Source organism: Pristiophorus japonicus, chromosome 14 (genome assembly GCF_044704955.1).
Source record: "Pristiophorus japonicus isolate sPriJap1 chromosome 14, sPriJap1.hap1, whole genome shotgun sequence".
Taxonomy (NCBI): Eukaryota; Metazoa; Chordata; class Chondrichthyes; family Pristiophoridae; genus Pristiophorus; species Pristiophorus japonicus.
Window position 1 is genome coordinate 29,245,891 of NC_091990.1, and position 27,645 is coordinate 29,273,535.

Below are 27,645 nucleotides of genomic sequence, written 5' to 3' on the forward strand. Positions count from 1 at the left end.
GAACTTAATCTACCTGCCACCATCTTCAGTATACAATCCTCATCAAATGAAAACCGTGCTATTTGCAATGAAAGTAGTGGTGAAATTAAAGTGAATGTGACAAGCTATTCTAAATTGCTGCAGATTTACAGGAAGGTGTAATGCAGAATTGAAAGAGATTTAAGGAGCTGGCATTTATTTGGGGGATTGACCCACAGAGTCTGGATTTTCGGCTTTGATGATTTTGGGGCGGTAATGGCGGCGAGGCGGTAAAGTTTGTGCCTGGGAATAGTTTGTGTCTCAGTCATCAAAATTGGGCAGCTGGGCCCTAAGTCTGGGGCGCAGCGCTAAGGGAGGCATTGTACACCTCTCCTGGGCGTTAGCGTGGGAAATCCCGAGCTAAAGAGCCGGGCCGGGAGCGTTCTGAGAGATGCCTGGGGAGAAAAACCCCCCACAAAAACATAGCCCACGCCACCACAACATAAATCGCAAAATAAATTAAAAGAAAAAAACAATCACACTTACCTTAGGACTGCATTACTTACACCTCTGCAGTCGGTATAGGTTTCCCGCCCGATTGCCCAGGCGTTCACAGTGGTGCGTTGCTGCGGGGCGTACGGGTCGGGCGAGATTCAAAAACCGCGCCAGTGTCGCAACCAGGGGTGTTGCACAGTAGCGCAGCTCTTCCGGGGGAGTACTGCGCACCACTGCAAAACCGGCCCCGAAAACCCCCGCGGGGCGCTGGAGGCTGGCTGCCCGCCCAGAAGACCTCACTGCCGCCATTGCCGCCGCTTTGGGGTGAAAAAAGGAGCGCAAAGGAATGGAAAATCGCCCCATCGGATTCATAGAGGAAGGGTCAGGTTGCATACCGCTAGTGAGGTTTCATAGATCACTTCTCATATCTTCACAATTGAACGTGTATATTATTTCATTTAATACCTACCAGTATTTGGATTTTTGGAGGCAGGCTCTGTCCTTATTTAAAAACAAAATCAAGTGCATCTTCTTACAAAAAAAGTGTGTGAAGGTTTCCATTCATCACTTGGAAGTCTTACTGGGGAGTAGAGAGGGAATGGAAATATTTTGAATTGCTTGTTTCATTTAGTTTGGTTACAATCTGATCTCTTTAATAAAAAGATCAAATGGATTCAACACATTACATTTAGTAAACAGGGTGCTGAAACTGTTAGTCTGTGGGTACAGAATCTCTGCTGATGGCTGATTACAGAAAAGGTACAGCTTTAGGATCATAGAGGATAGTGTCCATTTAATGGGAACTGGTGGAAAAATTGCTGCGAGGGAAGGTAGTTCTGTAAAAACTCAATTGTAACATATTTTAGTACTACTAGATGTGTGGATGAGAAATGGAGCAAGAGGCAGAGAACACTGAATACAAGTGTTCCGATATATTCATAGGTTGTTTTTTTTTGGTAATCTCTTGGATACTCACAGTACTTACTGCTTTTAGGAATCCAAAATTGACTTGCTAGACAAAAAGGAAGATGTAAAAAAGAAGCTGAAAAGGGCATTCTGTGAACCGGGCAACGTGGAGAACAATGGTGTTTTATCCTTTGTGAAACATGTCTTGTTTCCATTATATGGAGGTGAGAATAAGGAACGTGGAATTTTACATCGTACTGTTCTCGCAATTGTTTTGGAAGAAAATATCAATCCTTCAATTTCTGTTGTATCTTTTTAAACACTGTACTTACACCTTAAACATCAATAAAACTGATATTTTTAAAGTTGAAATAGATACTTCAAACTAAATTGAAGGAAAATGGCAAATGTTTTAAATATAAGTGCCCACAATATGCAGTTAATATAATGGCGAGGCTAAAAGCGCTCCCGGTAATTGTGTGCAAATTCCACAGCAACTTCAGGTGAGGGCAGATGCGCGCTTAAACATGGAAATCGAAAAGTTGCTGTCGGAGATGCACCGCTCCTGTTAGCTTTGCAAAAAATGGCATCTTGCTGAAATGCATTGAGCGTGGTGACGTTGCCATATTTGCATGGTATGAAGAAAGCTTGCCACAGAAAGTTATGTGAAGTCATTTCAAGACTAAGTACCCTTTAAACAATATAATACATGTTAATTACTGCCAGTCAACCTCTCTGGCACTGAAAATTAACTATTGTAAATGTGGAGTCTCGTTCCTTCAGGTTTTAATTATTGTTGCAGATTTCAAATTAAAGACATTTTTAAAAACGTTTTCTGTTGCTTTTTCCCCCTCTCAATCCAATCTTTTTTTCCCTCTCTTTATTTGTCTTGCTGTACCTGATTTGACAGCGAATTCACCCACTCTAACTTGCACTTCCTTCTCAGTCCTTGCACTGTTAATTTCACAATCCTTCAACCTGATCCCAGATGCCCTGTAGAGGGCGCCGTGCAGTTTCCATCTCGCTCTTCCAGCAATTAAATGGGCATGGGCAAGTCTAGCTAAGAAAGGGTGCCGTTTGTTGTCGACTGGAAATTTGGGGCCAAGGTGTTACCAACATGTGTCTTCTGCATACATTCCCAGAGAGAAGGTCAAAAGTTTGACTGTAGAGATGGGTTTTGAGGTTTTTAAAGGGGGAGAGAGGTGATGAGATTTATGGAGGGAGTTTTAAAGAGCAGGACCCAGTGGCTGGGTAAAGGGAGAGGGGAATATAGGGTTGGAGAAGACTGCAGAGATAAGGTGGACTGAGGCCATGGATGATTTCAAGATAAGGATTTTAAATTTAATCTGTTAGAGATTTGAAAGAAAGACTTGCATTTATATAGCACCTTTCATGACCTCAAAACATCCCAAAGTGCTTTACAGCCAATGTTGTAAGGTAGGAAACGCAGAAACTAGTTTACACGTCACAAGGTCCAACAAACAGCAATGCAATAATTACCAGATAATTTTTTTTGTGATGTTGGTTGAGGATTAAATATTGGCTAGGATACCGGGGAAAAATTCAGTGCTCTTCTTCAAAATAGTGGGATTAATTTTGTCCATCTGCGAGGGCAGAGGGGGCCTCGGTTTAACATCTCATCCAAAAGACAGCAACTCCGACAGGGCATTACTCCCTCAGTGCTGCACTGGAGTGTCAGCCTGGATTATGTACCCGTGTCTCTGGAGTGGGACTTGAACCACAACCTCTGACTTAGAGGCGAGAATGCTACCCACTGAGCCACAACTGAAGCCAGTGTACATTAGCGAGGACAGGGGTGATAGGCAAGCAGGACCTTGCTGTGTGTAAATTGACTGTCGCGTTTCCTACATTACAACAGTGACTACACGTCATAAAGTAATTCATTGGCTGTTCAGTAACAGGATATGTGTGGCAGAATTTTGGATAAGTTGTGGAAGCTAGATAGGCTGTGAAGATCCAACTGGAGTGGGAAAGGGAGAAAGTAATTTCAGAAGGGAGAATATTACCGCACCGAGAAATTTAAATATTTTGGTTTATTTTGCTGAAACATTTTGAAAGTAATTCTAATTCAAATTACAAATCACATTTATTTATTACAAAATCTATTGCCAGTTTTAATAAACCTCATTAAATAAACATGCTCACTCTTCCATGTTCTACATTTTCCCAAAGAACTAATAAAAAATGTACAATAAATCATCATCTTTTCTGCTGCTCCAGTCTTACAGAAATTACAGCGGCAACTTAAAGGGCATTGGGGACATTTACATCTGTCTGGTGTGATAAGAAAATAATGAAGTATATATGTGCATAAAATATTATCTTGAAAGTGCAAAATAATAAAATAGGACAGCATATTTAAAAAATGAACAGTGAATCTGTCGAGAGCTGTTTAGACTTGTGAACATTGGCAAGTATAGTTCATTATATATTGAGCTTCCTTATTGAGTGTAAAATTGATAGAAAAGTTTAGCGAAATATTCCTGTTGGGATAAGAGTACAAACTTCAAGAATAACAAGGGAGCAACATATCTGTAGGGTTCAGGGAAAGCATTGCTCAAGTAGTCGCTGGTTGGCTGAACCCTAATTTACAACTATAGTTTGTTCACCATATCTCAGGATTATAGGGTAATGACCTGTCCAGAGCTGAAGTTTCAAGCATGCACCAATTATGCAATATTGTGATGTGCTCTCCGTTTCATTTAATTTTAAATGATGTGCAATATATTTTGTAAACCCCTGAATTTACATTTTTCTCTTTCTCTCTCCGCCCCACCCCCCCGCAAGAACTGTTTTTCTATCTCCTCCATTCCCAGCCAATTGTTTTTACACATTCGCAACAGTCCATATAATGTCTTTTACAGAGACTTTTACAGACTCCAAAGTTGTACAGATGAAAAGCCCAAACCCATTCTCTGTTAGTGGGATTTGTTTTACAGTTGTGAATGGAAGAATTGCTACAATTAATTTTGAATGGCTATGGGAATTTGCAAGTGCATTGTTGCATGGCAGTCCAAGCTTAAAAAGAAAAGCTGACGAATGCTACAAACAATATTAATTTAAAAACACTAACCAGTCATTTCTGCTTGACTATTCTTTTTCAGAGTTTGTGGTTTTGAGAGATGAGAAGTGGGGTGGCAGGAAGACATACAAAGCGTACGACGAACTTGAAAAAAACTTCGGTGACCAAGTAATTAAAAATTGTTTCCCTTTTAAACCTATGTTAAACTAAAATGTTAAAGGCAAGTTAATTTGTTATTTTCTGTGCATGTATGAGTGACTTGTTTTTGAATATTTAGCTCTTGTCCATGTTTGCTACAGAAATAAGCGTTGTACCAATAATTCCTTTTGAAGTCTGGTCATTAACAACAGCAGCTGTTGTACTTGTAATGGAAGTCCTGAGCAGATGAATTATTATTTACATGAAAATGCATATTACTGAGCATTACCATTTTCTCCCCAGTCTGTTCATCCTGGGGATCTGAAGAATTCTGTGGAAAATGCCTTGAATAAACTGCTGGAACCAATCAGGAAGAAGTTTCAAACGCCAGAGATGCAGAAATTAACCAGAGCAGCTTATCCTGTGCCTACAAAACAACAAAGTGAGTAATTTCTATTTAAGATAGGGAGTTAACTTTTTGTCTTCCCCAGTGAAAGGAACTAGAGTACAGTAGAGCTGGAAGTTACTTTGATTTAAAAAAAAACATTGGCACTCGAGCACAGAACAACAATAACTTGCATTTATATAGTGCCTTTAACGCAGTGAGATATCCCAAGGTGCTTCAGAGGAGCGTGATCAGCCAAAATTTGACACTGAGCCACATAAGGAAATACGAGGGCGGGTGACCAAAAGCTTGGGTAAGTTTTAAAAAGCATCTTAAAGGGGAGAGGTAAAGAGACAAGAGTGGTTTAGGGAGGAAATTCCAGAGTTGGGGCCTAGACAATCGAAGGTGTGATTCTAATGTGGTGGCGAGGGAAATTGGGGTTGCACAGGAGGCCAGAATTGGAGGAGTGCAGAGTTTTTAGACTAGAGGAGGTTGCAGACATAGGGAGGCGTAAGGCCATGGAGGGTTTTGAACACAAGGATAAAAATTTAAAATTGGAGGTGTTGCTGGACTGGGAGCCAATGTAGGTCAACGAGCACAGGTATGATGGGTGAACAGGACTTCGTGCGAGTTAGGATATGGGCAGCAGAGTTTTGGAGGCCACTGTGCCTGTGCCACTGGCAGCTCCACAAAGTAGCTACATCTGGCCTTGCCTTTTCCCGTACCCATCAGTATTCTATACTCTATTCTATATGTAAAAAAGATTCTTCGAACCACCTTTTTGCTTCTAATATCCTAAATTGATGCCCCTGTCTAATATTTATTAACAAATGGAAAGAAAATGTCATTACTTACGTGCCTGAATTCTTTCATAATTTTGAAGACTTCCATTAGAGCTCCCCCTTACCGTTTCTGCTCTAGTCGATACAGTTCTAGTTTTTCAATTAGATCCTTCATTGAACGTTCGAGCATCGTCAGGAGACGGAGCGGGGAGATCGGCGGAGGCCTACAAGAGGCCCAAGGTCGGAGAGGCTCGGAAGTTCGAGCGTCGTCGGGAGGCTAGCCAGTGCAACTGTAGCAGGGTGAGAAGGCAAAAAAGTAGAAGAAAGAAATCGAAAGGTGACGTCACTGCCAAGGGGGTAAGTGATTGGATGGTGATTGGTAAAGAAATGAAAAAGAAAAACTACTTATGAGTAAGTAATCTTTTAGCATTGTTGTTGCCAAATGAAGTTTATCTAAGGGTTCAGTCATGGCAGCAGAGCTCGGACACGAGTTATGCTCCTCCTGTACTATGTAGTCGTCCGGTCTCCCTGACGACTACTTGTGCGGGAAGTGCATCCGCCTGCAGCTCATGACGGACCGCATTGCGGCACTGGAGCTGCGGGTGGATTCACTCTGGAGCATCCACGATGCTGAGAATGACATGAAGAGTTGCTCTTCCCGCAGGTAAACAGCCAGATAGGGAATGGGTGACCAACAGGAAGAGCAGTGCAAGGAAGGTAGTGCAGGGGTCCCCTGCGGTCATCCCCCTGCAAAACAGATACACCGCTTTGGGTACTGTTTGGGGGGGGGGGGGGGGGATGACTCATCATGGGAGGGCACCATAGGAAGCTCTGCTGCACAGGAGGGCAGGAAAAAGTGGGAGAGCTATAGTGATAGGGGATTCAATTGTAAGGGGAATAGATAGACGTTTCTGCGGCTGCAACCGAGACACCAGGATGGTATGTTGCCTCCCTGGTGCAAGGGTCAAGGATGTCTCGTAGCAGATGCAGGGCATTCTGAAAAGGGAGGGTGAACAGCCAGATGTCGTGGTGCATATAGGTACTAATGATATAGGTAAAAAACGGAATGAGGTCCTACAAGACGAATTTAGGGAGCTAGGAGCTAAATTTAAAAAGTAGGACCTCAAAAGTAGTAATCTCAGGATTGCTACCAGTGCACATGCTAGTCAGAGTAGGAATCGCAGGATAGCTCAGATGAATACGTGGCTTGAGGAGTGGTGCAGAAGGGAGGGATTCAAATTCCTGGGACATTGGAATCAGTTCTAGGGAATGTGGGACTAGTACAAACCGGATGGTCTGCACCGGGGCAGGACCGGAACCAATGTCCTCGGGGGAGTGTTTGCTATTGCTGTTGGGGAGGAGTTAAACTAATATGGCAGGGGGATGGGAACCTATGCAGGAAGACAGGGAAGTAGAATGGGGGCAGAAGCAAAAGATAGAAAGGAGAAAAGTAAAAGTGGAGGGCAGAGAAACCTAAAGCAAAAAGGGCCACATTACAGCAAAATTTTAAAGGGGCAAAGTGTGTTAGAAAGACAAGCCTGAAGGCTCTGTGCCTCAATGCGAGGAGTATTCGGAATAAGGTGGACGAATTAACTGCGCAGATAGCAGTTAATGGGTATGATGTAATTGGCATCACGGAAACATGGCATCATGGAAACATGGCTCCAGGGTGACCAAGGCTGGGAACTCAACAGCTAGGGGTATTCAACATTTAGGAAGGATAGACAGAAAGGACCTTCCTTGCACTGCTCTTCCTGTTGGTCACCCATTCCCTATCTGGCTGTGTACCCTTTACCTGCGGGAAGAGCAACTCTTCACGTCATTCTCAGCATCGTGGATGCTCCAGAGTGAATCCACCCGCAGCTCCAGTGCCGCAATGCGGTCCGTCATGAGCTGCAGGCGGATGCACTTCCCGCACAAGTAGTCGTCAGGGAGACCGGACGACTACATAGTACAGGAGGAGCATAACTCGTGTCCGAGCTCTGCTGCCATGACTGAACCCTTAGATAAACTTCATTTGGCAACAACAATGCTAAAAGATTACTTACTCATAAGTAGTTTTTCTTTTTCATTTCTTTACCAATCACCATCCAATCACTTACCCCCTTGGCAGTGACGTCACCTTTCGATTTCTTTCTACTTCTTTTTTGCCTTCGGTTTGGGTGGAGCTACGGAATACCAAAGGGCAGAAAATGCAAGTGGGAGTTGTGTACAGACCACCAAACAGTAGTAGTGAGGGGACAGCATCAAACAAGAAATTAGGGATGCATGCAATAAAGGTACAGCAGTTATCATGGGTGACTTTAATTTACATATTGATTGGACTAACTAAACTGGTAGCAATGCGGTGGAGGAGGATTTCCTGGAATGTATTAGGGATGGTTTTCTAGACCAGTATGTTGAGAAACCAACTAGGTAGCTGGCCATCCTAGACTGGCTGATGTGTAATGAGAAAGGACCAATTAGCATTCTTGTGCGAGGCCCCTTGGGGAAGAGTGACCATAACATGGTAGAATTCTTTATTAAGATGGAGAGTGACACAGTTAATTCAGAAACTAGGATCCTGAACTTAAGGAAAGGTAATTTCGATGGTTTGAGGCATGATTTGGCTAGAATAGACTGGCAAATGATACTTAAAGGGTTGATGGTGGATAGGCAATGGCAAACATTTAAAGATCACATGGATGAACTTCAGCAATTGTACATCCCTGTCTGGAGTAAAAATAAAACTGGGAAGGTGGCTCAACCATGGCTAACAAGGGAAATTAAGGATAGTGCTAAATCCAAGGAAGAGGCATACAAATTGGCCCGAAAGAGCAGCAAATCTGAGGACTGGGAGAAATTTAGAATTCAGCAGAGAGGACAAAAGGTTTAATTAAGAGGGGGAAAATAGAGTACGAGAAGAAGCTTGCTGGGAACATAAAAACTGACAGCAAAAGCTTCTATAGATATGTGAAGAGAAAAAGATTAGTGAAGACAAACATAGGTCCCTTGCAGTCGGATTCAGGTGAATTTATGATGGCAAACAAAGAAATGGCAGAACAATTGAACAAATACTTTGGTACTGTCTTCACAAAGGAAGACACAAATAACCTTCCGGAAGTACTAGGGGACCGAGGGTCCAGTGAGAAGGATGAACTGAAGGATATCCTTATTAGGCGGGAAATTGATGGAATTGAAGGCCGATAAATACCCGGGGCCTGATAGTCTGCATCCCAGAGTACTTAAGGAAGTAGATGCATTGGTGATCATTTTCCAACAGTCTATTGACTCTGGATCAGTTCCTATGGACTGGAGGGTAGCTAATGTAACATCATTTTTTAAAAAGAGGGGGAGAGAGAAAGCCTGACATCAGTAGTGGGGAAAATGTTGGAATCAATTATTAAGGATGAAATAGCAGCGCATTTGGAAAGCAGTGACAGAATCGGTCCAAGTCAGCATGGATTTATGAAGGGGAAATCATGCTTGACAAATCTTCTGGAATTTTTTGAGGATGTAACTACTAGAGAGGACAAGGGAGAACCAGTGGATGTGGTGTATTTGGACTTTCAAAGGCTTTTGACAAGGTCCCACACAAGAGATTGGTGTGCAAAATCAAAGCACATGGTATTGGGGGTAATATACTGACGTGGATAGAGAACTGGTTGGCAGACAGGAAGCAGAGAATCGGGATAACCGGGTCCTTTTCAGAATGGCAGGCAGTGACTAGTGGAGTGCCGCAGGGCTCAGTGCTGGGACCCCAGCTCTTTACAATGTACATCAGTGATTTTAGATGAAGGAATTGAGTGTAATATCTCCAAGTTTGCAGATGACACTAAACTGGGTGGTGGTGTGAGCTGTGAGGGGGACGCTAAGAGGCTGCAGGGTGACTTGGACTTGTTAGGTGAGTGGGCAAATGCATGGCAGATGCAGTATAATGTGGATAAATGTGGTGTTATTCACTTTGGGGGCAAAAACGCGAAGACAGAATATTATCTGAATGACGGCAGATTAGGAAAAGGGGAGGTGCAATGAGACCTGGGTGTCATGGTTCATCAGTCATTGAAAGTTGGCATACAGGTACAGCAGGCGGTGAAGAAGGCAAATGGTATGTTGGCCTTCAAAGCTAGGGGATTTGAGTATAGGAGCAGGGAGGTCTTACTGCAGTTATACAGGGCCTTGGTGAGGCTTCACCTGGAATATTGTGTTCAGTTTTGGTCTCCTAATCTGAGGACGGACGTTTTTGCTATTGAGGGAGTGCAGTGAAGGTTCACCAGACTGATTCCCGGGAAGGCTGGACTGACATGAGGAGAGACTGGATCAACTGGGCCTTTATACATTGGAGTTTAGAAGGATGAGAGGGGATCTCATAGAAACATAAGATTCTGATGGGATGGGACGGGTTAGATGCGGGAAGAATGTTCCCGATGTTGGGGAAGTCCAGAACCAGGGGACGTGGTCTTAGGATAACGGGTAGGCCATTTAGGACTGAGATGAGGAGAAACTTCTTCACTCAGAGTTGTTAACCTGTGGAATTCCCTGCCGCAGAGAGTTGTTGATGCCTGTTCATTGGATATATTTAAGAGGGAGTTAGATATGACCCTTACGGCTAAAGGGATCAAGGGGTTTGGAGAGAAAGCAGGAAAGGGGTACTGAAGGAATGATCAGCCATGATCTTATTGAATGGTGGTGCCGGCTCGAAGTGCCGAATTGCCTACTCCTGCACCTATTTTCTATGTTTCTATGGAACGCCTGTGAACTTATCCCTTTTTGGCGTGGAAGCAAGTCATCCTCGATACAACGCACTGCCTATGATGAGTGTTTCAAGCCTTTCATAACTATATCCTATTGTCCTGGTGTCTTCCTACTAAATCTTTCTTGCATCATTTCCGTGATTCGAAACCCTTTCATAATAGGTTGCCCAAAACTGCACGCCTACTCCAGCTGTGGCCTATACAATTCATTACCAACTCATAAGAACATAAGAAATAGGAGTAGGCCATACAGCCCCTCGAGCCTGCTCCGCCATTCAGTACGATCATGGCTGATCTGATCATGGACTCAGCTCCACTTCCCCGCCCGTTCCCCATAACCCCATATCCCCTTATCGTTTAAGAAACTGTCTATTTCTCTTTTAAATTTATTCAATATCCCAGCTTCCACAGCTCTCTGAGGCAGTGAATTCCACAGATTTACAACCCTCTGAGAAGAAATTTTTCCTCATCTCAGTTTTAAATGGGCGGCCCCTTATTCTAAGATCATGCCCTCTAGTTCTAGTCTCCCCTATTAGTGGAAACATCCTCTCTGCATCCACCTTGTCAAGCCCTCTCATAATCTTATACGTTTCGCTAAGATCACCTCTCATTCTTCTGAATTCCAATGAGTAGAGGCCCAACCTACTCAACCTTTCCTCATAAGTCAACACCCTCATCTCCGGAATCAACCTAGTGAATCTTCTCTGAACTGCCTCCAAAGCAAGTATATCCTTTCGTAAATATGGAAACCAAAACTGCACGCAGTATTCCAGGTGTGGCCTCACCAATACCCTGTACAGCTGTAGCAAGACTTCCCTGCTTTTATACTCCATCCCCTTTGCAATAAAGGCCAAGATACCATTGGCTTTCCTGATCACTTGCTGTACTTGCATACTATCCTTTTGTGTTTCATGTACAAGTACCCCCAAGTCCCACTCTATTGCAGCACTTTGCAATCTTTCTCCATTTAAATAATAACTTGCTCTTAGATTTTTTTCTGCCAAAGTGCATGACCTCACACTTTCCAACATTATACTCCATGTGCCAAATTTTTGCCCACTCAGCCTGTCAATTCTTTTGCAGATTTTTTTTGTGTCCTCCTCACACATTGCTTTTCCTCCCATCTTTGTATCATCAGCAAACTTGGCTACGTAACACTCAGTCCCTTCTTCCAAGTTGTTAATATGGATTGTAAATAGTTGGGGTCCCAGTACTGACCCCTGCGGCACCCCACTAGTTACTGATTGCCAACCCGAGAATGAACCATTTATCCCGACTCACTGTTTTCTGTTAGTTAGCCAATCCTCTAACTATGCTGATATATTACCCCCAACCCCGTGAACTTTTATTTTGTGCAGTAACCTTTTATGTGGCACCTTGTCAAATGCCTTCTGGAAGTCCAAATACACCACATCCACTAGCTCCCCTTTATTCACCCTGTTCGTTGCATCCTCAAAGAACTCCAGCAAATGTGTCAAACATGACTTCCCCTTCATAAATCCATGCTGACTCTGCCTGACCGAATTTTGCTCTTCCAAATGTCTTGCTACTGCATCTTTAATAATGGACTGCAAAAATTTTCCGAACCACAGATGTTAGGTTAACTGGTCTTATCGTTTCCTGCTTTTTGTCTGCCTCCTTTTTTAAATAGGGGCGTTACATTTGCAGTTTTCCAATCTGCTGGGACCTCCCCAGAATCCAGGGATTTTGGTAAATTACAACCAATGCATCCACAATCTCTGCCGCTACTTCTCTTAAGACCCTAGGATGCAAGACATCAGGTCCAGTCCAGGGGATTTATTTGGCTTTAGTCCCATTATCTTACTGAGTACCACCTCCTTAGTGATTGTGATTGTGTTAAGTTCCGTCCCCCGTCCCCACCCCCACATAGCCCCTTGACTATCCACTGTTGGAATATTATTAGTTTCCTCTACCGCAAAGACTGATACAAAATATTTGTTCAAAGTTTCTGTCATCGCCAGATTCCCCATTACTAGTTCCCCGGTCTCGTGCTCCAAGGGACCAACATTTACTTTTGCTACTCTTTTTTTCCTTTTTATATACCTATAGAAACTCTTGCTATCTGTTTTTATATTTTGTGCTAGTTTACTTTCATAGTCTATCTTCCCTTTCTTAATTATTTTTTGTCATTCTTTGCCGGCTTTTAAACTCATTGTATTACTGCCTCTGTATAAAACCTACTTTTAAAACAAGTACAGAAAGTGCTCAAAACACTCAACATTTGTGGAGAGAACAGAGGAGTTAACGTTTCGGGTGTGGACCCTTTGTCAAAACTGGAGGATAATCTCGATGAACAGCATTCAAAATGGAGCAGACCAAAGGAAAAGGGGGAAAACGCAAACATTAAAAAAAAAGTGTGACGTGTAAAAGTGCTTCAGTGGAAAACAGGAGATGGTAAAATTGCACAAGTAATATTAGCCAATAGGAGCCATGATGAGATGAAGCAAAGACGGGGGTAAAATCAATGGAAGAGCAAATTGGGCGGGGTGTAAAAGGGGCTGCTGATTCATAGTGCTCATTTAGTCCTATCACTGAAGACCAATTTCACCCCCATTATGTCTCTCACTAATATGTCTCTTTCCAATTAATGTGATGCCTGGAGTGTAATGGATGTATTTGAGCATTCCTACAAGTTAAAGCTGTGGAATACCTATCTTCCCTGTCGATGAATAATTTGTTCTCTTAAGCTGCCTTTGCTTGTTCAATGTACATATTTACAAAAGATTTTCTGCCAGTGAAATTATTCTTTCAAAGAATAACATTTAAATTCCTAATGTGCCATTGCAAAAATATGTTTTTTTTTTCTCCGATTCAATTTGCAGAGGGAGCTTCCAAGGAACCAACTGCTGAGAATGATGAAATTGTACCTTCACGGCTTGATATTAGAGTTGGAAGAATTATCAGTGTGGAGAGGGTAAGTTAGAAGCATAGGTGTGAATCAGTCACGAGTAAGTAAAGTGTGCTTATTCTCCATCCTTTTCTAATAGGGTTGTGGCACAGTACTTGGTAATTGTTTGCTACTTGTTCCCAGAGACCATCATTTCTATCAAATAAAGGTGGGAATAAACCAAGAGATATAAATATATATGGGGTAGGCATTGCACTTGGTCCTTGTTATGCCTGACATGAGATTTTTTGATATTTCAAGTGTCCAAAAATGAAAAATATTAATTCTCAAGCCCTGTCATGTTTCATCTTGATAAGCACACATGCATAAAATCTGCAGCTGGTGCAACTCTTCAACATCGATTCTGTCCAGATCCAGCAGCACTTTCTCTTTCTGTTGCTCTTGTATTATCCCTTCAATCTGAAGGGTTTTTAGAGCAAGAAATTGCATTGTATTTTTTTTTACATTGCTGACGAACAAAATTAGTATTTAGTAAAACATGTAGAATGAAAGAAATTAGTAATATTTAAGTAAATTAAAATATTGCATTTAAATTTGTAACTGGGGTTGCCATAAGTTCTGAGACATGGGTTCAATTGAAAATTGTATGGGCAATTTCAACCCAATTTTCTCAAATTGAGGGATCCACAGATCTAAACTACTCATAATTTGGAAGGAAGGAAGACTTGCATTTATATAGTGCCTTTCACGACCACCGGACATCTCCAAGCGCTTTACAGCCAATTAAGTACTTTTGTTGGAGTGTAGTCACTGTTGTAATGTGGGAAATGCGGCAGCCAATTTGCACACAGCAAGCTCCCACAAACAACAGTGTGATAAAGACCAGATAAACTGTTTTTGTTATGTTAATTGAGAGATAAATATTGGCCAGGATACCGGGAATAACTCCCCTGCTCTTCTTCAAAATAGTGCCATGGGATCTTTTACGTCCACCTGAGAGGGCAGATGGCACCTCTGACATTGCAGCGCTCCCTCAGCACTGCACTGGAGTGTCAGCCTAGATTTACGTGCTCAAGTCCCTGGAGTTCACACAAATTGGCATTTAAGTTGACTATTGGGTGAACAAATTGAAATTGTAGTTGAGACACCTTGTTGGAACGGAGTAAAGGGAGCTCTTTTCTGCATTAGGTCTTGGTATACCTTACCTGAGAATACTCGATGGTGATGCTGGGTGTTAAAAGAAGAAAGGTGTTACATTCTGTGACACTAAAATTCACCCTGTACTTAAAACAACAAAAGGAACTCTGGTCAACGCAATGGCAGCTGCAATTTCATTTTGATGTAGTATTATTGGAGTCTGCGATTACAAAAGGGTTTGTCACATTGGGAAGATTTTGCTGGAAAAGATAAGCTCCTCCAGATGGGTAACTAGTAATGGTGGTTAACCAGCAAGTGATTTTTGTTATAATCATGTATTAATCCGAAAGTGAATACCAAGATAAAGCTTATTTGCTGTATGCTTTTATCAGCGTACTTCTGTAAGCATGGTGCTGCTAGTTGAGAAGTTATCACATCACAAATATGTTATGGTCTTTGTGTGGTTTTAAACCAAAACAAGTGTTTTGCAGTGGAGCAGTGTCAGCTACAGTTGAGTAAACTCTCAAATTGTTTTTTGGCAAATGGACCAAGGCATACATTTTTAACTTAACTGCAACAATAGAAACTTTACAGAATTAATTTCTATAAATGTTTATTGAATCTAGGCATATAATTCCAGTGTGCCAAGTCCCTTCAATTTGGTTCCATTTTGTGCAACAACTGATCCAGATATAATACTCCAATGAGTAGTCCAAAACATGACCAACTTTTTCCTGAAGTAGAATTTTCATTGCATTAAATGCAGTATTAATATTTGTGACCTAAATATAACAGTATGCGCTATGAGTTGCGTTTCTTCAGGAAAACTTTCTTATAAAAGATTATTTTGCCACAATCAGTGGGTTGAGTTTGATATAGATTTGACAACGCTGCAAATTGTCACATTGCATTGAAAAGACTGTCAGTTCCAAAATGAAATGTACACTAATTCTTGTCACATTTGCTGATACTGGGGGATGCTAGACAGAGGAAGGTACAGCTTTTAGTGGGAAAGTTTCTGTCGTGTTGATTTTTTGCAAGCCTATTTTAATAGTATGCACTATTGTGGCAAAATTGGTACTTGACAGCAGCAAATGTGGCTTTTAAGAGGACAGACCTAAAGGTTTTCGATCATAGTATAAACCAAAGTGACTTGATTCTCAGGAAAGCCTGGTTTCTTGTCAAACCAATTGAGAAGCCCACTGTAAAATGAGGATCAATATTTTCTCCCAAACCAGGAATAATTCTGCATGCTACTGCTGTCAGCTATATTTCATTTATACCACGCATTTAGTAGCGACTGTTTTTAGTTTTGTCTTCATTAAATATTAATGGTTTGCATTAAACAGATCCCGATGGCGCTTGTTTCATAAACAGATTGTTTGAGGTTAACATTCTGTAAAATCTACAGCCTATGTTTGCAGTGAGTTTTGTCTCTTGTTTGGGCCACATGAATGGAATATCTCACCAAAGCAGAACATTCCATTCTTCGAGTGAGGATAAAGAAAACCTCAGTGTCCGTTGAGAACCATAGCGCCCCTCTCACTAAAGGATGTTGATTCGTCCAATTGATTGGTGGCAACCTTTTTCAATGTTGCTCCACTGCTGGTCCTATCGTGAAGCTTTATATTGTGCCTACATCTGCTTGATGGTACAGTCCAATTCCTGATTTCTCCCCCCCACTTTATGCGCTCTTCCTTTTAAATAACATGGATGTTGGCTCTACGAAAGAGCCAGCACAGGCCCAATGAACCAACTGGCCTCCTTCCTCATTGTATGACTCTGAGGCAATATTTCTTAGTTTTTCAATTGAAGAAAGAGGAGCGACAATCCTGGAGTTCACACCCAGCAGTCATCTAGTTGTGTGGGAACATGATTATTAAAGCATCGCCAGCTAACTAATTAACTAAAAATGATCTTTACATCCTTTATTGAAATCCTCATTCTATATAATTTTTATTCTTGGAGTGCCACACATATACCCAAATGACTCCGATCTCCAGTGACTAAAAAAATTCTCTCACATCTCACTAAATCAATGCCGTCCGTATCACTCTCTGAACCTTTATAACGACAGTTTTTTTTTTGAGAAGCAAAATCAAGTTATCAATTTTAACTTCCTCTCAGTTGAAATCACCATTCTTGGTGGTTTTAATGTTCACCACCAGTAATGGCTCTGCCCTCTTCGATCAGGCCAACAGGCCAGGTCCTGAATGATTTTGAACAACCAGTCATGTCACCTTCCCTGATAATCCTAGTAATTCAGATAATTTCCCAGATCTTTCCTTCCTCTTTAATCCTAACTCTTACACTCTATCTACCTCTTCACCGCTGAGCTCTTCTGATTTCTGTCACGGTGCGCTGTGACAAATTGCACTCTGCAAACCAATCTTATCTTATTTGGCACAAGAAGTCAGTCAACTGGAAGAGTCTTTGCGAACTCTTTGCTACATTTCCCGGGTCCATTTGCTGCTTTCACTCTTCTGATACTTGCATCTATGCTGGTGAAGTAACAAATATTCTTGCCTCCTTGGAAGGTATCACACTTTACTCTTCTTCAGATCTGGTACTACAGATCTCTTGGTTCAATCTTGCCTGTCTCTCTGTTTCTTGTTAAAAACTGACGATTGCACCTGGTATTGTAAGCCAGCTTTCTGTCTGTTCACAACTGCTGTAAATGCAATATCAGAGCACCGAAATGCAAATTTATTGAAAATTAGTGCCAGTTGTTGTTTTATCCCTCCAACTGTCATTGACAATGCGATGTCTTAAATTCTGGTACTATTTAATTCCTGTCCTTTTCTGCTCAAATGACACAGAGAAGGGCCATTTGTTTAGCTCATTTTTTCTCTTCCAACTCAAATTTCGATGACCTTTGTGAAGAATTTCCATTGCACCATTCTATTCTACTATTATGACCAATATCAAGCTTTATTCCCCCTTCCCCTGGATGTGGTTGATTTTACACACTGGTCTCCAAAAGACCTGTTGCTGTGATAGTATTCCTTCTCATTATATTTAACCTAAGTGCCTCTGAATTTACTCTTGATCTATGCTGTCTATTTACTCTACTCCCAGCGGACCTTTCTTCTTGAAGATTTTCTTCTATCACCTTATCACTAAGAACCCTTCTAATTCCCTATTGCTCTTATATTGGTATTTTCTAAAGTTATGGCAGCTACTGTGATATTTTAAAATTGTCTGTCATAACAACAGTTTTGACTTAAACCATGATTGCCAGTGTGATTCTCAGCATGGCTGTCCCATTGATCCTTTTGCCTCTAGTGCACCTCTGAAATTCTACTCTTTAAATCGTTGATGAATCATCAGTCGCTGCCTCGGCGCCTCCAAAGTACTTGACACAGTCTAGCACTGTGCAATTCTAAACATGTTGCCATCGTATGGCCTCCCTCCAAAACTATGTTCATGGCTATTTAGCTTCCCCTCAAATTGCTATATTGACGCAGTAGTCAGAGATTAGTCATTGGGCTTATTTTCTGTTAACTCGAGAGTTTCCTCGAGCTCTGTCCTCTTCCCTAATCAGCTCGTTCTTCATGCAAATGACCTTCACTTATCCAGCCACTATTCTTTTGCTGATGTCCCTCATCTTGATCTCCGTGCCCTTCAATGGGGCAATAAAAATCTCATATCTTTCAATTTTTTTTAAAGGCAACTTCGATGTCTCTCTCTCAGGTCTAACTAAACAATAGCTACAATTTCTTTACTGTTTTACACCTCAACATTATGGGAATCACTATCATTTCTGTCCTCCAGTGAAAGTCCCTCAATTCTTCCCTAAAGATGCCTCCAAGAAGTTTTGTTTTCCTCTTTTAATCATAGAAGTTTACAGCACAGAAAGAGGCCATTTCGGGCCTAATCCCACTTTCCAGCTCTAGGTCCATAACCCTGCAGGTTACGGCATTTCAAGTGCACATCCAAGTAGTTTTTAAATATGGTGAGGGTTTCTGCCTCTACCACCCTTTCAGGCAGTGATTCCAGACCCCCACAACCCTCTGCGTGAAGAAATTTCCCCTCAAATCCCCTCTAAAGCTTCTACCAATTACTTTAAATTTATACCCCCTGATTGTTGACCCCTCTGCTAAGGGAAACATGCCCTTTCTATCCACAATATCTCGGCCCCTCATAATTTTATACACCTCATTGAGGTCTTCCCTCAGCCTCCTCTGTTCCAATGAAAACAAATCTAGCCTATCTAATCTGTCCTCATAGTTAAGATTCTCCACTCCCAGCAACATCCTCGTAAATCTCCTCTGTACCCTGTCCAGTGCAATCACGTCCTTCCTGTAATTGGTGACCAGAACTGCATGCAGTGCTCCAGCCGGGGCCTCACCAGTGTTTTATACAGTTCAAGCATAACCACCCCCCCCCCCCCCCCCCTGCTCGCTCTTGTATTCTATGCCTCGGCTAATAAAGGCAAGCATTCCGTATGCCTTCTTAACCACCTTATCTACCTGGCCTGCTACTTTCAGGGATCTGTGGACATGCACTCCAAGGTCCCTTTGTTCCTCTACACTTCACTGTCCTACCATTTAATCCTATCTTTCCTTGTTAGTCCTCCCCAAATGCATTACCTCACACTTCTCTGGATTAACTTCCATTTGCCTCTGTTCTGTCCACACCCGACCAGTTGATTGATATCTTCCTGCGGTCCGCAGCTTTCTTCATTATCAACCACACAGCAGATTTTAGTATCATCTGCAAACTTCTTAATCATACCCCCTATATTCAAGTCTAGATCATTGATGTATACCACAAAAAGCAAGGGACCTAGTACTGAGCCCTGTGGAACCCCACTGGAAACATCCTTCCAGTCACAAAAACACCCATCAACCATTACCCTTTGCTTCCTGCCTGAGCCAATTTTGGATCCAACTTGTCACTTTGCCCTGGATCCCATGGGCTTTTACTTTTGTGACCAGTCTGCCATGTGGGACCTTATCAAAATTCTTGCTAAAATCTATATACACTACATCAAACGCACTACCTTCATCAACCCTCCTTGTTACCTCCTCAAAAAATTCAATCAAGTTATTCAGACACGACCTTCCCTTAACAAATCCGTGCTGACTGTCCTTGATTGATCCGTGTCTTTTTAAGCCAAACATTTTCTCCTTTCAACAACTTTTAATTCTATATAAAGCCAATATCCATCCAGACTTGGCCTACTGCCCACGATCTGAGGAGACTTTTCGACCATCTCTCATACCCATAGACAAATACAAGAAAAGATTTTATTCTGATAGGCAATCCATCTCTTGCATGTAGTTTCCAACCTCATATTGAAGTCTTTCTTTGTCTTTCTCTATATTATCAATACTGTTATGGTCAACTATTATGCTTTTCCTCTCTTGTTCCTTGCACACTTGAAATCCACCATCCTATGAACGCTTTCTGCTCTCTCCATCCCAAGTGGGTTAAAATTAAGACTCTCCTACTTTAACGGAGTCTTTCCCGGGAGCATCCTACCTGATGCTGTCTTTTCTGCAACAATCTTCAAGCTTTTGAAACCTTAGCTTGTAATCACTGTTTACCTTGAATATACAGTGGGGAAAAAAGTGTGTATAATTGTTATGAATTGAATTGTTTTTTCTTTTTGATTGCCACAGCATCCTGATGCAGACAGTCTGTATGTGGAGAAAGTGGACCTCGGAGAAGCACAGCCACGAACAGTTGTCAGTGGGTTGGTGCAGTACATTTCTGTTGAGGAGCTCCAGGATCGTGATGTCGTAATGTTATGTAATCTGAAGCCACAGAAGATGCGAGGAATCGAATCTCAAGCCATGTTGCTTTGCGCATCCACGTGAGTAGGAATATCTAGTAATTAAGAGCCCTAGAGAACGAAATTTCCCCTCCTCGATTGGGGGCGGTAAACTTGCAGGGCAGGGACTGGTATTGCCCGGCTGGATGTCCCGCCCCGACGCCAAATTAGGCACGTGCGCCCCTCAAAGGAAGCGGAGCGCTACCTCCAGCACTCCTCTTCCTTGGAAGGGGGCACCCGGGGCGGGAGTGATGTGCCGAGTCCAGTGCTGCACTCAGGAGCCCAGCGCTACACAGAGCATCCGCATAGTGCTCACACGCTACAACGCCCCATCCCTTCATTTAAAGGGGAGGGCCGCTGCGCATTCTGCAGGCCCTTTAGTGGCCGGTCACTAGGCTACCAGGGACACAATCAACCGGGCCAGTAGCCCGGAACTGCATGATGGCGGTCCGGTTGATGCGAAGGCCGCCATTGTCGGCCCTCGCGAGTCAGCTGAGCAAATAAAAGGCCTCCACTTTAAGGGGCGCCCGGGTGGCGGATATCCGCCAGCTTTGCTCCCCGCGACATTGGCTCACACCACTCTCGCGGCCCACGGGGCAATTTCCCCTGTAAGGCACAAAGGAGACGGCGCAGGATGGTAAGGGGTCAGCGCGCTCGGCGATGATGTCATTGCCGAGCGTGCACCAGCCCGGGGCGCTACTGGCGCATTCACCCCAAATCTCCGAGGCAATTTCCATGGAGGTGCTATCACGCCCCTCGCCCGGGCAATAAATCCATTGCGCCCCATTAACGCCCCTGACGGCATTAACAGGGCTATAAAAAGGGGCAGTTTTGGCCCCCTAGAGTCTGTCAAACTATGGCTTACCCCACTGTAGTATACATTTTTGATAAAATTCCTCCCCCTTGTAGCTTCCTAAATTGGCCTCTAGCCTGTTGGGTTACTGAGATCACCAGCTCCCATGATTAAGAATATCAGGCCTTTCATTATCTCTGACATAAAGCGAGCCTGCATGAAGATCAATCTATTGTACCAAATTCATCCCTAGGTGAAGAAGAGTCAGTGAATGGGCATTCAGGCAGTGGGTGTAGCCTCTCACTCAGGTGCGTTTACCTGCCGGGCATTTGCCAAGTCCATCTGAATAGAAAGAAAATACAAAAGAGATCAAAATATCTTTCCTACTTTCAAATTATCTATACTTTTTGGCATAACTATTGATGATTTCAAGTTAGGGAATGTGGCTTTAATCTCCTTACTGACTGAGTGACTTCACTGAGTATAAAAATCCTGAAATAGGCATTTGATTAGTGCTTCTCTCGATGCTAGGTCTCAAGTTTTCATCTGCGATGTGCTGGGGATATAAATCCAAATCTTATTTGGCTAATTTAGTTGTGTTCACATTTCTTATTTTTCCATTTATTTCTGGAACCTTCTGGCCAAGTTAACAATTAAAAGGTCTTTAAATTTAACAAAACATTCTGCAGCCTTTGTCGTTTTTGCAAGTTCCATTTCTGTCTTGAGTAATGTGCGTCTTAAAGTGAATTTTAGCCAAGGAATTTCAGCTGAAAATTGATTTTGGAGTATGTTGTACTTTGAAGCTGAAGCATATTTCATCGTGTTGTAGCTTTGATGTAATGTATAGACCTGCAAATTCAAGCAGTTTCTGAGAATGCATGGTCATGTTTCCTACAGCCTGCATTTGTGTTCATTTTTTTGGAAGCATCTTAGCAGTGTATTTATTGGTAGAAATATCTTCAGCTTTACTAGCCTGTAAATGTAGAACACCCAGCCAGATGGACTCCAATGGCCTCTTCTGGTTCTCTACGTTCCTATGTTGTATATCCAAGAGATGTTAAAACAAAACTGCTTCTTGGAAATAAACTGCCCGACTATCTCACTCTCGTTCCAGCTTTGAGCTGGAACTCAGTTCTTGTTGCTGTCTCTCACTTTTTCCTCAGAAGTGAAAGGAACAGTACTAAATCTCATGCTGGGGGTACAAATGCATAGTAGCTCCGCTGTAGCTCACCAAACGACCATTCTTCATTTATGATCCTAGACAGTAAATGGGTAGCATCTGATCCCAGCCTGGCCCGTCCATGTCCTGGTGTTTGCATGTGAAGAAAGGTTGAGTAGGTTGGGCCTATACTCATTGGAGTTCAGAAGAATGAGAGGTGATCTTATTGAAACATATAAGATAATGACGGGACTCAGCCAGGTGGGTGCAGAGAGGAGATTTCCACTCGTGGGGGAATCTAGAACTAGGACATAGTTTCAGAATAAGGGGCCACCCATTTAAAACTGAGATGAGGAGGAATTTCTTCTCTCAGAGGGTTGTAAATCTGTGGAATTCTCTGCCCCAGAGAGCTGTGGAGGCTGGGCCATTGAATATATTCAAAGCGGAGATAGACAGATTTTTGAGCGATAAGGGAGTCGAGGGTTATGGGGAGCGGGCAGGGAAGTGGAGCTGAGCCCATGATCTGATCAGCCATGATCTTATTGAATGGCAGAGCGGGTTCGAGGGGCCAAATGGCCTACTCCTGCTCCTATTTCTTACGTTCTTATATACACTTTGAGCAGAACTTGCTGGGTAGCCAGAGGAGCAGGAACTGCAGCTAATTGTAGTGCCCCCCACTATTGCTACAGGCAGCCCAGAGCAGGGTTCAAACCCAGAAGATTGTGAGTGTGTATCCCTCAGTGCATTTACCCACTGAGTCACCAGAGGATTAATAGAAGCTCATAGACAATGCACACCATGCCAGAAGTACTCGATACTTCCGTTTTGCATTTGGCTGCCTTCCTTCACTCATCCCTAGCTGCTGAATACAGAATACAGGCAGAGATCACACTCTACCAACAGCCCCACAATGTTAATATGGATTAGGCACAAAAAGATTAAGGCCCCAGCATTTCGGGCTTCTCTATCCTTCCCCCGCCCCAAGCATGGGCGCAGGTCAGGTGGACTGCTCCCAAAGTGTGTCCTACCTAACCTGAATCTGTTGTATCTGTGGGTTCCGGTCATTTAAATTGGTCTGACATACCTCAAATTCAGACCCGCCCCTTACTGCCTGTTTCTTCTAGATGCCCCTCCAAATGAGTGCCCAACCAGTGTCCCAAGAGGAAAAATGAGTTGAAAGTTGCAATTAGACCCCCCCTCCCCCCCGCACAGTACAAGTTGCATACTTGCAGCTGCTAGCACTCCACTCCCTTCACCCCTCGGGAAACCCAAGATATCCCTGGGAAGTGTAAAGGCACTGGATCCCCGACGTCATGGGTCTCCACCCTTTTTTCCTTCTGATTTGCACCTAGAAATTGAGTGTTCCCACAGACACATAACAGAGGAAAATCTACTCCTAAAACTTCAACTAGCTGCTTGAACAATTGCTATTTATTGTGGTGCTAAAACTGGTCTCAGTGTCCTTGGCAGTGGAGAGGGACTAGATTAGTCAGGGCTCCACTGCTCAATGCTGTCCATTAACCACAGTGAGAAATGCATGCATCACTATCGGAGGTTCAGATGGGATTCGGCTGTGTTGATCCCCATGATCAACTAGCCTGCTGATGCTCACTATCCAGGCTCTTAGCTGTAGAATATTCATGTAGTTGAGGTACCAGAGTTGCACTAGTGCCAGCAGACTGTACTCCAAGAATCAGCATCTACAGGAGAGGGTGAGGGGATGCTCAAGGCACTGTATCTGTAGCTTTATTGTCTTTATCTATGCCTATACTATAGGCAATGTACGTTAATCAAACTCTTAGTTTTATGGTGTTTATTTGAAATCTGCAGTTTCTCACTTTGTAAAATAAATATTTCATGATAATCATTGGTAACAGTGTGATCTAATTCCAAATGTAGCAGTTGTGTGACAAAGTTGCACAGTAGGAATTAATGAAGATGGCACTCTCCCAACAAACTTTAACCTTGACAAGGTGCTAAAATAATGTCTAAAACTAGTTTTAGGATAATGTCGTAAGTAAATGCTTCAAACATAGTTGCCGAAAGATCTTTAAGTGAATGAGTTAAGTTACGTCTTGTAATTACAGAGAAGGAGAGAAGCGTAAAGTGGAGCCATTAATTCCTCCCGAAGGTTCTGCCCCAGGAGAGCGCGTGTTTGTCGAGGGATTTGAAAATGGCACAGCAGATGATGAACTGAAACCAAAGAAGAAAGTGTTTGAAAAATTACAGGTAATATTTATAACCGGCAACTACTGAAGGATTTATTGAAGAGAGTAAAAACATACTCTTGCAGAAAATTGTTTGCACATGATATCCCTTTGCAGCTGTGAATAATAAACTTGCTTTTGGGATTTGAGAACTTGAGAAATACATTTCTGAGGTGATCATCCACAAGATGGGGACCAAACGTGTTTGTAAATAAGCGCAACAAAAATTGAAAGTGGCAACGCAAATACCAAGGTACATGGAATTGGCTGGAACAAAGTGCAGTCAGCAGTTTGAGGGCTTCTAGTGATTGGAAAAGTGCTACCACGGAATAAATTCATCGGGCAGGCTTATTTTATGCTCAAGGTGGTGACTTTTTCCCATTTTTGCCCTGAGTGGCTGTATCAATCTTTCACTGATCAGATTTGATACAGATCACAGTGGCCCTTCCTCAGCAGTGCAATTTTAACTGTTCTGGTACAGGTCGAGTGTCTGGAATCCGGAATCTGGACATTTTTTTAAGTGGCGATAGCAGTATTTTTTCACCAAAAATACCGCTAATCACTCTGCCGTGAGTTGGGCCGAGGGAGAAGGGGAAAACCCCACTCAAAAAAAAAAAAAATTCAAAAAACAAAAATAAAAATTCACAAAATGTTCACAAAACCCTTACCTACTAAATCGCTGAAAAAGAATTAAAAAATGAAAACTCTAATTTACCTTTTTGGCAGGTTTTCCCGGCCACCAACCCCCCCCCCCCCCCCCCCCTCCGCCGCCACAGACCCCACCCCCTCGGCCCAGGCGTTTCCAGATTCGGGATGTCAGAAAGACGTTCCGAAATCCGGAATTACCGGATTAAATCTGGAACGGTCTCAGTCCCGAGGTTTCCGGATTTCAGACGCTCTACCGGTACATCCATAGTTAAGGACAGATCTGCGCTTCCATTTATTTTCTACTGGGACCTAAATCAAAACCATCCATATTCTTTTCACTTAAATGAAAAAAGAAAGATTTACACTTATATAGTGTCTTCCACGAACACTGACCATCTCAAAGCGCTTTACAGCCAGTGAAGTACTTTTTTAAAAAAAAAAGTGTAGCCAATTTGCGCACAGCAAGCTCTCACAAACAGCAAAAAGATAATGACCAGATAATCTGTTTTTTGTTATGTTGATTGAGGGATAAGTATTGGCCAGGACACCAGGGATAACTCCCCTGCTCTTCAAAATAATGTCATGGGATCTTTTACGTCCATTTGAGAGAGCAGACAGGGCCTCGGTTTAACGTTTCATTCGAAAGACGGCACCTCCAACAGTGCAGCACTCCCTCAGCGCTGCACTGGGAGTGTCAGCCTAGATTTTTTTTGTGCTCAAAGAGAGGTAATCTTTTGATCTGTTCGGGCATAATTATGTTAAAGTTTTAACGGTGAACGGACAATGTCAGGACTGTTTTCTAACATAGCTTTGCCACTACTCCTGCATCACTACTAATTAGTTCCTTCCATAAAATTTTTAGACTACTGCCGGGCACTGTAAAGGGAAAAAGCTTTGAAAGATTACAGTCAGATACATCACCTGAAGAATTAACTAGTATACTTCAGGTGCAGAATTGACCAGTGACAATAACGCAATCCATCCAGAGACAACTTGAAATAGGACATTGCTAACATAGATGTTTACAGCACAGAAGGAGACTCTGTGGCCTATCCTATTTGTTGGCTCTGTTAGAGCAATCCAAAACCAATCCCACTGCCCCATTCTCTCTCCGTCGCCCCGTTTCTTCCTCTGCTTCAAATATTCAATTTTCCCATAAAATAAACAATAGTCTCTGCTTCAGTCATTCATGCATTTCAATACTTGTATTAAATGGCGTACAAAAATAATTTGCTAAGATTAACACTTACTTTATTTCCAGGTTAATTTCAAGATCTCCGACGACTGCACTGCCCAGTGGCAGCAGAAGAATTTTATGACCAAACTTGGCGTTATTACATGTAAATCATTGAAAGGAGGAAATATAAGTTAGTGAATGAGGACTATACAGCTCTACATGCAAATACAGAGATTGTTTTTCTTTGCCTTCAGCTCCATGCCCTGTACAGTAGAGATGGCATTACACTCTGTGTTAAACTCAAGCCCCGTCATCTTCTGCTTTCGGTGATGGCATAAAACAATGATCATCAAGAAACTGAGTAACTGTTCTTAATCTTGGAAAAGTGAATAATGGTATTCTCAGTGAAGTATACCGATTATCAATATGTTATGCTTTTATTTCTACTGTGGCATAAGATTGCTGGGATAATTGTGTGCATTTTAGCTGTAATAGCTTCCTTGGCATCTGTCTTGCACTGTAGATGTGAAATTTGATCGTGATATAAACCACTCTTGAGTGACTGGATATTGAAGAGTCACTATCTGATCACAAAGCTGTAGTTTGTGTTACAGCACTATCCAGTAACCCCGCTGAAAAATAGTGCTACCGTTTGTAAAGGCCAAGCTTTTAAAAAAAACACATTTTCCCCAAACTTCCATCAGAATAAACAAGAACATGATCAACTTTTCCAGTTTCTTTGCTGGCTTAATAGTGCACCCTAACTGAAGCCGAGTGTGCACAGTCTATTATCAACATGTACATGTGCAAAATGGTTTAATTCAAAAAGATAATGAAAAATTATACATGCTCAACCTCAGAATTGTACTTCAGTGATTTTAATCTGTCATTACTGCAACTGATGAAATATTCTGTCCCATATAATTTTAACATGCAATAAAACAATCTAAAACTAGATTTAATTGTCTGTCCATAGACTCTGAGATTGGTGTTTAAGTTTGCAACATGGTGGTTAGGTTGTGTTTTCTGGCCGAGGAAATGCCAGCCCTCTAACATGTACATAAGTGGTAAATGTCATTATTTGGGCCAATGGAGCAGAGATTTCTCAAGCCACCGCCTCCTAGTTTCTGCCTTGTGTTAGTTTACCCTTACTCCTCCCCGTGTGAATGACTTGGGACATTTTATTATGTTAAAGTTGATATGATTGTAAGTTATATCATATGTGTTGTGTAGTTTAGATGGTCTAAACATACTCATTTTAAACAACTATGTTGCATTTTACAGATGATTTAAAATAACACTAAAAAGTTTAACCAACTGAAATTATGCTTTAAAAATAGAGAATTAGTTAGAGACTAAGAAAATCCAAATGGCCTCCACTTCTAAATCCACTTTACTCCAGCATCGGCCAAGAAACTGGAGGTATCATTGCCCTT

At 42.3% G+C, this 27,645-nt stretch overlaps 1 protein-coding gene across 2 annotated transcripts in view; it reads left to right on the forward strand.

Moving 5' to 3' along the window:
- Positions 1–27,166, forward strand: part of yars1 (tyrosyl-tRNA synthetase 1) — a 45,382-nt gene extending 18,216 nt beyond the window's left edge. For both annotated transcript variants that reach the window (XM_070899078.1, XM_070899079.1), the window contains exons 8-14: positions 1,448–1,583; positions 4,485–4,570; positions 4,844–4,982; positions 13,284–13,375; positions 20,074–20,267; positions 24,265–24,406; positions 26,294–27,166. In XM_070899078.1, coding sequence (XP_070755179.1) covers positions 1,448–1,583; positions 4,485–4,570; positions 4,844–4,982; positions 13,284–13,375; positions 20,074–20,267; positions 24,265–24,406; positions 26,294–26,404 — 900 coding nt within the window. In that variant the 3' untranslated portion in view covers positions 26,405–27,166. The remainder of the gene's footprint in view (positions 1–1,447; positions 1,584–4,484; positions 4,571–4,843; positions 4,983–13,283; positions 13,376–20,073; positions 20,268–24,264; positions 24,407–26,293) is intronic.
- The last annotated feature ends 479 nt before the right edge of the window (positions 27,167–27,645 follow it).